This window comes from Tetrahymena thermophila, assembly GCF_000189635.1.
Source record: "Tetrahymena thermophila SB210 genomic scaffold scf_8254428, whole genome shotgun sequence".
NCBI classification, from domain to species: Eukaryota; Ciliophora; class Oligohymenophorea; order Hymenostomatida; family Tetrahymenidae; genus Tetrahymena; species Tetrahymena thermophila.
Window position 1 is genome coordinate 1 of NW_002476209.1, and position 15,014 is coordinate 15,014.

The 15,014-nt window shown below is 22.5% G+C and overlaps 4 protein-coding genes across 4 annotated transcripts; 2 read left to right on the forward strand and 2 right to left on the reverse strand. All coding sequences in view use genetic code 6, as the record gives it.

Moving 5' to 3' along the window:
* Positions 1–1,120: 1,120 nt before the first annotated feature.
* On the reverse strand, positions 1,121–3,173 carry TTHERM_00535120 (MFS transporter; the record flags this gene model as incomplete). Its single annotated transcript, XM_001023421.2, has 4 exons — positions 1,121–1,422; positions 1,502–2,296; positions 2,478–2,876; positions 3,110–3,173. 4 exons carry the CDS (start codon positions 3,171–3,173, stop codon positions 1,121–1,123), a joined length of 1,560 nt encoding a protein of 519 aa, XP_001023421.2.
* Positions 3,174–6,729: 3,556 nt separating this feature from the next.
* Positions 6,730–9,516, forward strand: TTHERM_00535140 (hypothetical protein; the record flags this gene model as incomplete). The annotated part of the gene is made up of 1 exon (XM_001023423.2): positions 6,730–9,516. The coding sequence occupies one exon, from the start codon at positions 6,730–6,732 to the stop codon at positions 9,514–9,516; it is 2,787 nt and encodes a 928-aa protein (XP_001023423.2).
* A 987-nt stretch (positions 9,517–10,503) lies between these two features.
* On the forward strand, positions 10,504–10,869 carry TTHERM_00535150 (protozoan/cyanobacterial globin family protein; the record flags this gene model as incomplete). The annotated part of the gene is made up of 1 exon (XM_001023424.2): positions 10,504–10,869. One exon carries the CDS (start codon positions 10,504–10,506, stop codon positions 10,867–10,869), a length of 366 nt encoding a protein of 121 aa, XP_001023424.1.
* A 1,052-nt stretch (positions 10,870–11,921) lies between these two features.
* TTHERM_00535160 (hypothetical protein) lies at positions 11,922–14,097 on the reverse strand (the record flags this gene model as incomplete). The annotated part of the gene is made up of 11 exons (XM_001023425.3): positions 11,922–12,005; positions 12,055–12,126; positions 12,182–12,334; positions 12,389–12,712; positions 12,771–12,944; positions 13,000–13,134; positions 13,190–13,292; positions 13,351–13,490; positions 13,604–13,739; positions 13,804–13,909; positions 13,998–14,097. 11 exons carry the CDS (start codon positions 14,095–14,097, stop codon positions 11,922–11,924), a joined length of 1,527 nt encoding a protein of 508 aa, XP_001023425.3.
* Positions 14,098–15,014: the final 917 nt, after the last annotated feature.

The window sequence follows — 15,014 nt, forward strand, 5'->3', positions numbered from 1 at the left end:
CCCAACCCCAACCCCAACCCCAACCCCAACCCCAACCCCAACCCCAACCCCAACCCCAACCCCAACCCCAACCCCAACCCCAACCCCAACCCCAACCCCAACCCCAACCCCAACCCCAACCCCAACCCCAACCCCAACCCCAACCCCAACCCCAACCCCAACCCCAACCCCAACCCCCAACCCCAACCCCAACCCCAACCCCAACCCCAACCCCAACCCCAACCCCAACCCCAACCCCAACCCCAACCCCAACCCCAACCCCAACCCCAACCCCAACCCCAACCCCAACCCCAACCCCAACCCCAACCCCAACCCCAACCCCAACCCCAACCCCAACCCCAACCCCAACCCCAACCCCAACCCCAACCCCAACCCCAACCCCAACCCCAACCCCAACCCCAACCCCAACCCCAACCCCAACCCCAACCCCAAGAAAAACTTCTCTATTTTATTGAAAAAAAAAAATTTTTAGAAAATAGTATTTTTTTTCACAAAAATAACAATCAATCCTAATCAAAAATAAAAGAATATATATTAGCATAATTTAATTTTGAAATGGGAAATTACAACTAGATTTGTAGGAATATATAACAGATATATTATAAGTTATATTGATAATATTAAATATTAAAAAAAAAAAAATAATTTTAAATATTTGGAAGTAGTGTAAAATGCTTAAATATTTTTTCACTTTGTATTATTATTGTTATGAAGGATGATTATTCTTACCGCGATAATTTATTAATTTATACTGAATGTATAATAAATATTTAGGTTACTGAAAACTATGGACTGACATTCGTTCTAAAGATCACTTATATAATGAAATTTTAATCAAGTTACAAAAAAAAAAAGCATGACCAATATCATTTGAATTACAAATTTATATTAAAAAAATGAATAGTTAAAAAAAACAAAATTTTTAATGAGAAATAAATTAATTTAAAGAGTATTTTAAATAATTTTTTTTGTATCAGAGTTATATTTATAATAAACATAATAAATAACACAAAATTATAATACAAATAAAATATATTTTTTAATTAATTAATTAATTATTTTCATAAATAAAAAGTAAATTATTGTAACAGTTTAAATTCATTCATAAATCATTTTAAAATCAAGCTTCAATGGGTTAGTTTTAATTGGTGTTTTCTGTTTAATTTGGAATCTTAACTTATTCATCACCTTAGTAAAACATTTTCTCTATTAATTCTCTTCCCTTGCCAGTTGTTTCTTTCATGGCAAAAACTAAATATACTATAAGAACTGCTGAGACAGCAACAAATACTATAATAGTGCTTTCAGCACCTTTGGAATCAATCATGTATGGTAAAAATTCTACAGTTGAGAGACTTGATGCCCAGTAACAAAAAGCAAAGAAACCCATACCAACAGCAGGTAAAATCTCACCTGGATAAACTAATGATTTAATAAAATATATTTTAGATAAAATATTTGAAAAGGTTTTAAATTTTAAATTAAAAAAAAATTTATTTACCCCAATGAACAGGAGCAACAGATGAAGCAAAAACGAGTTTATATAAAAGAATCATATATTTTTGTAAGGGTTTAAAATCAGCCCAGCCAGTGATGCAGAAAACAAGGAGAACTAATGTGCATCCTAAGAGACCATTAATATAAAGGTTCTTTCTACCGATTTTTTCAATTGTTAAGTAAGCAAAAATAGGTCCAATAAGATCACCAATAGGCATCAAAGTAGTAAAAAGTTAAGCTGTGTCAGCACCCTCAGAGTTTTTAATAATTTAGAAAGAATAGATATTGATTGCGTTACATCCAACATAGTTGAAAGCGATAGTGAATAACATAATAAATATAGCTCTTCCAATATATTATTTACCAAATAATTGTTTATAACCTACACTATTTGTACTACCTTACTTTGAGAATTCAACAACATCGTTAAATTCTTCTTCAGCTATCTTTTTAACAAAAATACGCTCTAAAGCTTTCTTACACTTTTCAGGGTTTTTTTCTTCCAAATAAATATAATTTGCAGTCTCATCAGTGAAAACTAAGTGGAATAAGGCATTAGAAAGAACACTGAAAGCAATAGGAAGACCAAGCATTAATCTCCAGTATCCATTTGTAGCACTGTCTTCAGGCTTAGAAGGTAAACCATAGCCTAAAAGGAAAGATAACAGAATACCAAATCCAAAGAATAAAGAGTAAGTAATACCACTAGCTCCCTTAAATTTCTTGCAAGCTAATTCAATGGAGTATAAAGGTCCAATAGAACACCAAAAACCAAAGCAAATACCAATTATAGCTCTACCTATTAATTTAAAAGAAATACATTTAAATATGAGGAAACAAACAGAAATAGCCTTATTAAAATCAGATAAATTTATATGTTATCTTTTAATAAAAGAATAATAAATTTAAACGAAAAGTAAGTTCGTCTAAGTAATCAAATTAATTAAGACAAAAGTAATTTTTTTTATTAGAATAATTACCGAATTGTAATGCAAATGTATCAGCAATGAGAGTAATACCGTTACCTAGTATAGCTAAGTAAAAAGTAAATATTAACATCTTTCTTCTGCCAAATTTAGCTGAAAGACGACCAGCAAATAGAGAAACAAATGCAGCAAAAGCTTATGGAATAGAGTTAAGAAGAGAATAATTAAGCAATTTTTCATCTTCATTCCAGCTGTAGATGTATCCAACGTGGTCAAACAAAGTATTAAAGACACCCATATTGTAAGCGATAGTGAAGCAAGTAAATGCACCATGCATAATTTTCAATGCAAAAAGCCAAGAGTTTTTTGATACTCCTTCATTTTAGTCTTCTGATGAATAGGTTTTAGCCTATGAAATAGCTGATTCATACTCGTTCTTTTGTAATTTGTTAGCTAATATTATTGTTATTAATTAATTATTTAATGTAAAATCTCTATAAAAAATCAAAATAATATTTATTTTTTTTAAAATATTATTATTTTATTGGCTTTAATAAGATTTTAAAATGATTTATCTAAACTTTTAGCATTTTTAAATTATGGAGTATATAATAAAATAAAATGATTGTTTGAGCCATCAAAATTAAAAAAATTTTTCAAAACAAAATAATAAATTAAAAACTTACTTTCTTCTTAAACTTGAGTAGCTGTGGCACAGTCTCTACCTTAATTTTCTTCAGATTTAACCATTTAATTTGAAGGTAATAAATGTATTTTGTTAAAATAAAATTTAGGAATTGTATTTAATATAAAAATTATTATAGCTGTTTAATATGCTGCTGAATACTTTTTAAAGTAAAAATAATTAATAAATTATTATACTTAATCATAATGAAAATCTAGTAAGGTAATTGATTCCAAACCCTACTTACTTACTTTTTTACAATAACTTTAAATAGAGACAACAGAAAAATTGATATTTGAAATTAAATGCGAACTTAAATATAAGTTAAGCTATATGATCTTTACACAAAGTATCTTTTTACAAAATATTGAATAATTAAGGAAGTAAGAATTTATATGATATGCTAAAATGGTATTTTAGTTCAGGGAAACAAAAGAGAAACATGTCATTTTAAAGGTTTTATTGCCTTATATCGTTATTAAATAGTACTTTTGTGTATGTCTAGAAATCTATAAATTTATCTAGGTGATCTCTTAATTTAACACAATTATAGAGGTTCTAGTAAATAGATTGACGGATTTCATTTTTAGCTAATGCCTTTATAAATTTATTAATTAATTAATTAATAAGATTGCATCATAAAATAAGTTAAAACAAAATTTAATAGAAAGGAATTACAAGTATTTATTTTTGTGGGGGTTTAAATGAATGATGCTTTATGTATTACACTTCTTTTTATTTAAAAATAGTACTTTTTTAATTTCTGCATTAAATAAATTATTACAAATTAAGAAGGGGGACTGGCTTTTTTTGAGGAACTGTTTACATTAAATGAGGTGAGCACAAATTAAAAACAAAAAATGTAAAGAAACACTCACCAAAAAATGTGTAAAAGTCAAATAATTTCATTATTATTTATTAAATATCAAAATTAGAGTCTTGGTTTGTTTCCTTTTAAAAATATTTTTAAAGAATTTTCAAAAAAAGTTTTATAATAAAATTAATATTAAAAATTTTAGAACAAATGAAACAATAAGCGATTAATTATTATCTGACCATAGCTTAACTTCAAATTTTTGACAATTAGAATTAAAAAACTTAATTATAAAAAACAGGAACAGCCATTATTGATCTTACTATTATTGAGAATTAAAAGTGGAAAGCAGATTTTTGTTTTAGAAATTACATTTGTTTAGAATCAGTCAAAATTAGTCATATATATTTTTTTAATTGGCCAAATTAAAACTAATTTTAGACATGTTATTTGAAATTAATTTTTTAATTTATTAGATTTGACTGTTTAATATATGTATGTATCTATCTATTATTCTTCTAGCTTTTTTTTATTTGCAAATTCTATTAAGTTAAGCTTAAAATGAAACACATTTCAAAGTTTTCTAGTAACTCATTTGCTTAAATCACAGTATTTAATATTTATTTTTTAAACGAAATGACGAAACAAGAATACACATTATTCCCTTAATAAAAGCAGTTCTAATATCTATTATCCTACTGTAAATGATCTGATATAATTCATTCACTTAAAACTAATTTATTTTTTAAACATTTATCTAAAAAAAAATGGTTTATTACTATGAGTTATTAAACTTTATGGGATTGAAACAATTATATTTTAGATTTAATATTCAATGCTAGGTAAAAGATTTTGTAGAACAGATTAAGATTTCATTTTTATTTTTAGAATTGGTAAAAAAAAATTTAATTAATAAATTTATAAAATACTAATACTGATAAGATATACAGCAGAAAATTATAAACAATAATTAAATAATCATTCTCTTAAAAATTTTTTATTATTGATAAAAGAAATAAAATATGCTAAAAATTTAGTCTTTCTCAACAAATTCGTTTTTTGAGAAATGTTATTTAAAATAAAAAAGAAAAACCAAAACAAAATAAATGATAAAAAGTTAATCATTTTCAATCTATTTTAATTTTCTTTTATTAATTAAAAACGATTGGATTAAGAGCGAGTGAGTGATTAAAAAGTAATTAAATAAGGTTTTTTTAATTAGGGAAATATTTTTTGAGTATTCAGTGCTATTTAATTTATCTAATACCAATCAATTATATTCAAGCTACCTAAGCATTAGTTATTTAATAAAATATCAAGCAAGTAAACTAATTAATTAATTTATGAAGAAAAATACCAAAAATTTTATATATTCATTAAAATTCTTCTAAATAATCTAATTTATTTGGGCTATTAAAGCAATAAAATGACTAAACTAATAATTTTGAATAGTTCTAAATTAAATAGGTTAAATATTCTTTCTTGGTGCTTAAAAGTTAAAAAATAGATTATTTTATTTAATTAAAAATGTATGGCCTAGAAGCATTTTGAAAATTATACAAATTATTGTTTTATATAAAACATAAAAAAATTACAAATTATCAAGAAATAATTACTAAATTTATAAAAATATTTTAAAATAAATAATTCAGAAAGAAATAAATAAGTTAATGATAATTATATAATCATATAACCATTTAATATTTTTAAGTTAAATTCTAAAAATTCTAAAAGTAGGTAATTTGTTTTTAGAGTAAGTGATTGGTTTAAAATAAACTAAAAGCATGATATAATTTTAAAATGTAAAAATGAAAATATAAGAATAAGTTTCGAGTTTAAATTATTTTAATAAAATAAAAAAACAATTATATTTTTATAAATTCGTTGAAAACATTACTCTTTTTTAATAGTTTACAGTTTTAAAATTTAATTAATTAATTTTAACAAAATCAATGATACAAAATTATAAATTAATTTTCACAAATAGAATAAAACTAAAAAATTCACTTAAAATGGCTAAAATATTTTTTTATTTGTAGTTAATTCTACAAAATAAATATTTACTTATCTTCGTTTTAAAATATAAAATTTCATTAAGTCTTAAAAGAATAAAGCACAAAAAAAAAGATGGAAAACAAATATCATAAAAACAATCGAAACCAATCTAATTAATCACAAGTTTATTCATCTGAAATTATGACAAAAACTTAAATAAATAAATAAAACACATAATAGCTTTTAACATTTATTTTTAATAATTTTTTTTAAAATAAATATTTTTAAGGGTAAAGAAAATTATTTTTTTCAATCTAAAATTGAAAAATGTTTTATAAAAAAAATTTTTAGATTTTTGAATTTGAAAATATTATTAATAAATTAGTTTTATTTTTTTTAATTAATAAAATTACACTGATTTGTAATAAATTAGTTCAATTATAAAGAAAGAAATATTACTTTATAAATAATTTTTAAATATTTATATTAATAGATTTTAGAAATTAACTTGAATTTGTAAATTGTTTGAAAATTTTTAAAGAGAAAGGTTTGGTTGATTTATTGATTAATTGCTTGTTTGTTTGTTTGATTTAATTTGAATGAGGAAGAAGAAATTTGTTTGTTATTTTTTTTTTGCTTTTAGATAAATAAAGACTTTTAATACATGATTAAATCTATTAATAAATTTTGAATTTTAAATGATGATAACAAAGTTTTAGCCGTAATAACAGTAAAAACCGCAATTAAATCAATAATAATTTTAAATATAGAAATATTTTGCGTAGAATTAGTTTTAGTAAGGGGATTATTCTATGAAGACTGTAGATTAGAAAGAAGCAAGTAAAACTTATAGAACTTAGCAAGAACCGTTTTAAGAAGTTGTTGAGTACCTGCCATAAAATTAGGTTATTTAAACTGAAAGAATAAACACTTAGCGTTAAAGATCGAAGACATCTTTCATAAAAAATTTAGATATAGAAACAGCAAAAAACATATAAACTGAAAGCATATAAAATTAGTATGATGATTTTAATAGAAATATGCATAATGATTAAGGAGGAGGGAAAACTAATTTTAATCAAGTCAATAATTCTTGTAAAAACAGCTATATCACACCTGCAACAGAATATAGCAAGTAGCAATATAACCCAAATCAAGCTTTTGTAGATGAAGAAGAGTTTAAAAGATACAGAAATTTCATAGATAATCATTCTAAATCAAGCAAAAGCTAAATCATCAAAAGAAATAATGCTGAAACTCCAAATATATAAAAAATTTCATAAGAAAGAAATCAAAATGCTAATTAAAAATAAGATAAATCTTCTTTATAAATTATTTTGCCTGATTAATCAATTGATAATGCAATGTCTTTTGGTGTAGTTAATGACTAAAAAAGTAGATCTTATTAATAGAAATAAAATAGTATTTCTTAGTTACATACAGCAAGGTCTGCTTAAAATCTATTTGAAGAAATCCCAAATAGCAAAAATCTTGAAAATTATAATTCTCAAAAAGATACTCATTAATCGAATGTTTTGAAAGTTAAATCTTAAAGAGATAATATTAAATATTAATCAATGAATTTTTAAAATGATCAAGTTGTTAATAATGAATATACGTAATAATATAGATAGTAAAATTTAGTTTCTAAGTAATCAGAAAAGTTACTCACAGAACCTGATTTATGTATCAAAAATGAAAGAGAAAAAACTAATTAAATAAAATAATTTTAAGCTCAAGAATAAGATTTTCAATATAATACTTCCAAATAATAGTAATTGTTATAATAATAATCATCTAAAATCTAAAGAAAATCTTGTATCCTAGATTAATAAAGATCTGATTAGATTTAAATGTAACAACAATACACACAGCGTTAGCATTCTAATAACTAATAGCCCAATTAGCTACAATAAAACCAAACTTTGTAATTAAATTCTCATAGGAACTATTAAAAAACACCAGAGCGCAATTATAATGATAATTTTAGCAATCTCACACATAGAAATAATACATAATTATAAAATATAAAAATCTTATCTAACGATGGCTAATAATAAAACTAGTTGGTTGCAAAAGATCAATAAATTGCAAAAGGCTTAGTAAAGTAATACTCCTCATAAAATTTAAATCAAAATTAACATAACTTAAATACTAATCGCTTCTGTGCTGATAATAAAGCATATCAAAATACTTATAATACAAATGAATAAAAAGATTAAAAGTATAATCTTTAAAATGTAAAAACTGATTATTAAATGAATTAGTAACTGTAGTAAATGTAAGCTTACCCCTAAAATTTATAGCCCTCATAATAAAGTATTGAAGAAAAATATAAAAATTAAATTAACTAATTTAAAGAATAAATATAATCTTTGCAAATACACAATAGATAATTAGTTGGATAAATAAAAATTCTTGAGAGTGATAACTAGGTGTCAATTTAAAATATAAGATAGCTGCAAGAAGAAATATTGTAACTTTAAAAAAATTTAGAATTAAGCAACCACTGTAAAGAATAAGCATAACTGTAACATTAAAATATATTGTAATAATTTTAAAAACTTGAAGAAGAAATAAAGCAAATCAGAGAGTAATCCTCGAAATTTGCATAAGAACATTATACAAATTAATAATAGTAATAATAATCAATAGAATTAAAAAACTGGAATAACTACAATAATATCTCCTTCGATGAAACATCTTCTTCTCCTTTCTCCCACAACAATTTTGCATCAGCTAAAAGCGTAGCTACAACTGCTACAGTTTTTTCATAAAAATCTTCAACAATGATTACAAAGCCTGCTTAAGGTTAGCAATAAAATCCTTAAATACAAATAGAAAAATAGCAACCACATATTTTTAATTAGGGATAAAATAATTCCTCACTTGAATTATAATAATAGTTTTACAACTACTGCAATTAATTGCAAAATAATTCAGTAAATTAATAACAACAACTTAATTAAAATTATAGAGAAGCAAACATTGTTACAGCCAGAGATGGAGCTGCTTCTGTGTTTGAGCAAACTTTCTCATAAGATGATTAGCATTAATTCCATTCCTAAGAATCCAGAAAATCATAAGCTTTAAAAAAGAATGTTAGCTAAGATAATTACTATAGCCAATAAGTAACTAATAAAAATGAAAATAATTCAGCTTTTGATATCTTATATTAAATTTATTTGAAGTTGGGAGAAGGTTAAATAGATCAAATAGAATTACTTCCAGAAAAAGTTAGCAATTTGATTAATGAAAATAAATAGAATGGAAAATTTATAAAGTCAATGAAAGAATTAACAATAAAATGTTCGCCAGCAAACTATTTTGGATCTTCTGAACCCAGTTTGAAGATAATCTGGAAATTCATTAAAAAAGTAATGGAAGAATACACAATTTTAAAAAGCAAAAGTAAATAAATAGAAAGTAAAGTAAATAATTAAAATCAATAGCAATAAGACTCATCAGCATCTCCCATTTAAGTAAAAAATATGAACAATCCATAACAATCTTTTTCTAATTTTCCAAACAATAATCAATAACAATAATTATAGTAAAACTCCAGTCAGTAAATCCATGGGTAAATTTAAAAGTAATGAAAAATAATTACAATATAAAGATAAAGGTTAGGAAATCAATAAGCTAGCTTTCTATCTATTTATCTAGCAAGATAGCTAGCTAACTAAATAACTAACTAACTAACTAATTAGCCAGACGTATGAAATGTCCAAAAAATATTTTTAAAACTTAAACTATAGTAAAAAATATTAAAGCAAAGAGCGTTTATTTAATTATAAATAATAATTTTGAATATTCTTATTAATATTAAAATATGAATTAATTATAATTCTATACTATAATTTAACAACAGAGAAAATCTTTATTTATTTACAGTCCCATTAAATATCAGACGCATATTTGCTTTTATTTAATTATCAAAAAAATAGATTCATGCTCAAAAAAAGTGAAGATTAGAAAAATTTACATTAATTAATTAATCATTAACTATAAAAAATAAAATTTAAATAATCCAATCAGAGAAAACTTTTTTGGCTAATATCACAAACAATTCGCTTTTCAAATTTACTCATAATAAAAACACACAACAAACAATATCATCCATATATTAAAAATATATACCTTCTCGTTAAAGATTTATGCTTCCTAATTTGTAGATAAAATAACAAATAAAAATAAAATAGAAAAAATGAACTAAGTCTTATTTATTTTGCATGTGAATATCATTACTATCATTTAAATTTAAACATTTCTATTATTAATTATTTATTACCCATTTAATAGAAATCCAAATCTTATTTCTTAATGTGCTTTATTGTAAATTAATTAATTTTTAAATAAGCCAATATAAAATTTACCCAATATCTTAATTCATTCAAGAAAGGAAATAAATACACTCAAAATTGTCTTTGTATCATTTATTATAATATAAATAATAAGTAGACCTTTGTCATTTTTTACAGAGTCTTTATCCAGCTTTAAATAATTCAAATTATTGTTTTTAATAATAATAAAAATAACTAAAAACAAAATATATTTCAAAAAAAACTAAATAAACTCAAAAAAAAATGAACAAATAGCCTACTGTTTTTGAAAAGCTTGGAGGATAGGCAGCTATGCATGCAGCTGTTCCCCTTTTCTACAAGAAAGTCTTAGCAGATGATAGAGTCAAACATTACTTTAAAAACACTAATATGGAACACCAAGCTAAGTAATAGGAAGATTTTCTTACTATGCTTTTAGGAGGACCCAATCATTATAAAGGAAAAAACATGGCTGAAGCTCATAAAGGTATGAACCTTTAAAACTCTCACTTTGACGCTATCATTGAGAATCTTGCCGCCACACTTAAAGAATTAGGAGTTAGCGATTAAATTATTGGTGAAGCAGCCAAGGTCATTGAACACACTCGTAAAGACTGTCTTGGAAAGTGATCATTTTGAAAAATTACCATTAATTTTGAAAATATTTTATATGATAAATCAAAATGTATTTTAACTTATTTTTAATTCTCTGTTTTATCATGTCTTAATATTTGAATGTTTTTCTAAAATAATTTTTGTCTTAGATTTAAACTTTTAAAATAACTATTCTTTTTAAATGAGAAAGTATATTAAAATATAAAAAATAAAATTTATATTTTCATTAAATAATTTATGAGTTTCAAATAAAAAATGTTCAACATTCAATTTATATCAAGCTAGAAAGATAAAAGAAAGAAAAATACAAATATTTAATAAATTTTTTTATATGAAAAAATATAATAAATAACATTTTAATTTATTATTTATTAATAAAAATATAACTCACAATTTTTTATGATATAGCAATTTCATTCATGATAAAACTATAAACTGTTTTTCGAAATATTTTGTTTATAATGACATTTTTTCATTCATAAATTTATTAGTATACTATTGTTTTTGTAACATAATCATTCAAATATTGAAAAAACAAATGATGAAAATAATGATAAGAATATCTTTTTTTCAACAATTTTTAATAAATAATTGCCAAAAAAAAAATGAGTAAATAAGTCAACTGATTAAGGTGTATTTTTAATTAAATAATTTAACTTATTAGTTTTTATTTTGTTTTGTTAGAATTTTTTCTTATTCTATTTAATACTTATTGATAATGCAAAAAAAAAAAATACAATATAAATAGATAAAAATTTTTTAGTAAATTATATAAAATTAAATGAAAACATTTATTCTAATTATTTAAACTCTTTTGAAATGGAAAATTTTTATTTGATATAATTAATATATTTAGTTCAGTAAATTTATTCTTTATATTTTGATTTAATTGTAATTATTTTTACAAAATTAACATATTATATTTAGAAATTTTTTCATAAATTAAAAAGAATTTGTCAGTTAAAAATATATTATTAATTTAATATAAAAACTATTTCCGATTATTTTAATTATTCTAGCATATTATGTAAAAAAACAAAAAATTTGGTAATAAATAGATATTAGTATCATTATTACTATGAATAAAAAGACAAATTTTGCATTCTTACTTCGTCTTTAAGACCTTTTAGACTTTTTAATCCTTCCATGAACTATATTTATTATTAATTAAAAATATAAAAAGTAGATAAAAAAAAATACTTGAAGATTAGATTGATGAGCTTTTTCTAATTCTGAAAATTCTAATTCCTAAACCAAATCTTATAACTTAACCTATTTTTTACATAAATTTTAGAAAAATTAAATTAAGATTTAAAATTTAATTTACAGTTTTTTCATAATTGTCAGCCTTTATTTCCAAATATTCTTGTTCTATGATTAATTTTTGATTAGCTTTTGACAATTTTTCTTCTTCCTTACGAAGTTTTGATAATCTTTAATCAAGTTCTGTAATTCTATTAGCAAGTTCTAAATACTCAACCTTAAATTAAAAAATTTTTTTTTGTAAATTATAAAAATATTTATAAATTAATACCTCTCTTTCATTAACTTCTTGATTTAATTAGTTACTTTGAGTCTTTAATTCTTGAACTCTTAGTTTTGATCTTTCAATCTAGTAAGCTTTCTTCATTTACTCTATTTTCAATCTCTTGTAATTAGCATCATTTTAAATGTATTTGTCTTAAATTTCTTTTGCAGTTCTTTTTATTTTATTGAGTTTCTTTTAGACCTCTGTAAGAGCTGGACATACTGCAGTATCAAACTACTTCTCTACCTTTTCTCTATTCTTTCTTTTATATTCCTCTAAGATAGTTAATTACTTATCATATTCATCTCTAAGCTTTTTTCTTTCATCAGCCTAATTTATTTGTATAAAATATTCAATGATTTATTCCTCTAACGATAGAATTTAATACTTCTTTTTCCTTTTCTTGATCTCCTAATTTAATAAGGTGGTCTAATTCATATGACTAATATCTAAATTTTTCATAATTCTCTCCTAAATCTCTTAGGGTTTCACTTAATTCTTAATTTTTTTTCTTCAGATCTTTGTACTTAAAATCGTTTTCTTAGAAATCTTTGAGTTCTTTCTATAAAACAAATTATATTATTAAATAGAGAATAAAAAGTAGTTTTTTGAGTTACAATTTTTTTTTCAACTTCTTCATGCTCTTTTCTTTTTTCAATTTCATCTTCTTCTTCTAATTATTTCTCTTGGAGGTATCTCTGATTAACCAATTCTTCATTAAATTTTTTCTCTTGAATTTCTTTCATTCTTTACTGATGATTTATTTATTTATAGTTGAAATATGTTCAATAATAAAACTAATTATACTTCATATTCTTAACAATTTTTTTCGTATTACATTCTCCACTTTTCAACTTCTTCATCCATTTCTTCTCTTCTATCTTTCTCCTTTTTGTATTTTTCCTTTATCCTGTTTCATTTTTATAATAATATAAATTCATTTATTTATTTGATAAAAGAAAACATACTCTTGAATCCTCTTTTTGTTAAATTGTTCTATTTCATTATGCTTTCTTTCTAATTCTTCAAGGAGTTATTTTATTTTTTCTTTCTTTTTCATCAGACCCAAATTTTTATTAATTGTTTTTGCCCTAACATTTTCTAAAGCCTAACATTAAAAAAAAAATGTAATATCCTTACTAATTCTAAATAAGTTATATATTATTTCACTGGAAATTATCAATTATTGTAATAAAAAATATATAATTTTTTAGCTTTTACATTAATTTATTAGATTAAAGCTTGTTTCATTTCTTTGTATTTTTGTTGAGAATCAGTTGCTAAATCTGGTAGAGGTTTGGCATCTTTACTTAGCATATCAACTAACCCATTTTTATATTCATCTTGCTTCTTTTTCCTAATATGATGATGATCATTTTATATTTATAACAACTGAAAATTATTTTGTTAAAATAACATACATTTCTTTAACAGTCTTATTCAAAAAGTTAATATGAGCATGAAGCTTTTCTATATATTAATCTTCTTTCACTTTATTCTCATCAGGTTCATTTATTTAAACCTTCCCTAAAATGTAAATTTAAAAATTTAAATTCAAAAGATTAGGTGAATTTGTTTTAATTAGAAATGAAGATTATTTAGATATAATTATTACTTGACTGAGAAGCAGCTAACTAATTTGCATTGTTGCGTTTTAAAGTAGATTAAAAATCTGTTTAGTCAAGCTTTTTAGAATTGCTTAAAATGCTTTTCATTTATTTTAAAAATAATAAAGTATTTGTCGCTTATTAATTGAATTTGATTGTTGGATTATCTATCTTATATTTTATTATTTCAGTTTAAGAGGTGTTTTATATTTTTTGAATTAAAAACTTTAATTTTCTTGATAGATATATAGATTGATAGATAGATATTGATAAATATTTATATCAATCTTTTAAATCAATATAAACAAAATTTATATTTATTATTAATCTTCGTATTTTCGTAACTTAAAATAGGTTTAGTTAGTTACTAATAAATAAAATTTATTATTTTAATTACATATTTTAAAAAAATTAAATTAAAATATGAAAATACAATTGAAATATAAACTAATATGATTTTTTGATAAGTATAAAATATATTTTTTAAAAAAAAAGTATTAAATAAATAGTTTATCTAAATAAAACTACTGATTTTATATATTAAACGATAAAATAAGATATAGTTTATTTTGATTTGCCTTTGTTATAACTTTAAAAAATATGTTTTCTTCAAAAAGAGTTTAATTTGCACTTTAGTAAAATGAGAAGCAAAAAAAAACTAATATTTATTTTTATATAAAAAATAATCTATCTATTTATACATATATGATTATCTTAAAAAGTAAATCATACATCTACCCTAACTTAAAATAAGCCAAAGTTCTAAGATATTTTTATATATAAATAGATAAAAGATTTAACAAAACATAAATCTACCCTAACTTAAAATAAACCAAAGTTCTAAGATATTTTTATATATAAATAGATAAAAGATTTAACAAAGATTTTTAATGCTGTAGCATATATATTAGCTGTTTCTAGTTTATATATAAATAAATACTCATTAAAGATCAAAACTTTAAATATTAATAGTGAAATTAAATTAATTAAATTTTATTATTTTAGTCTTCATGATATTTAAATTT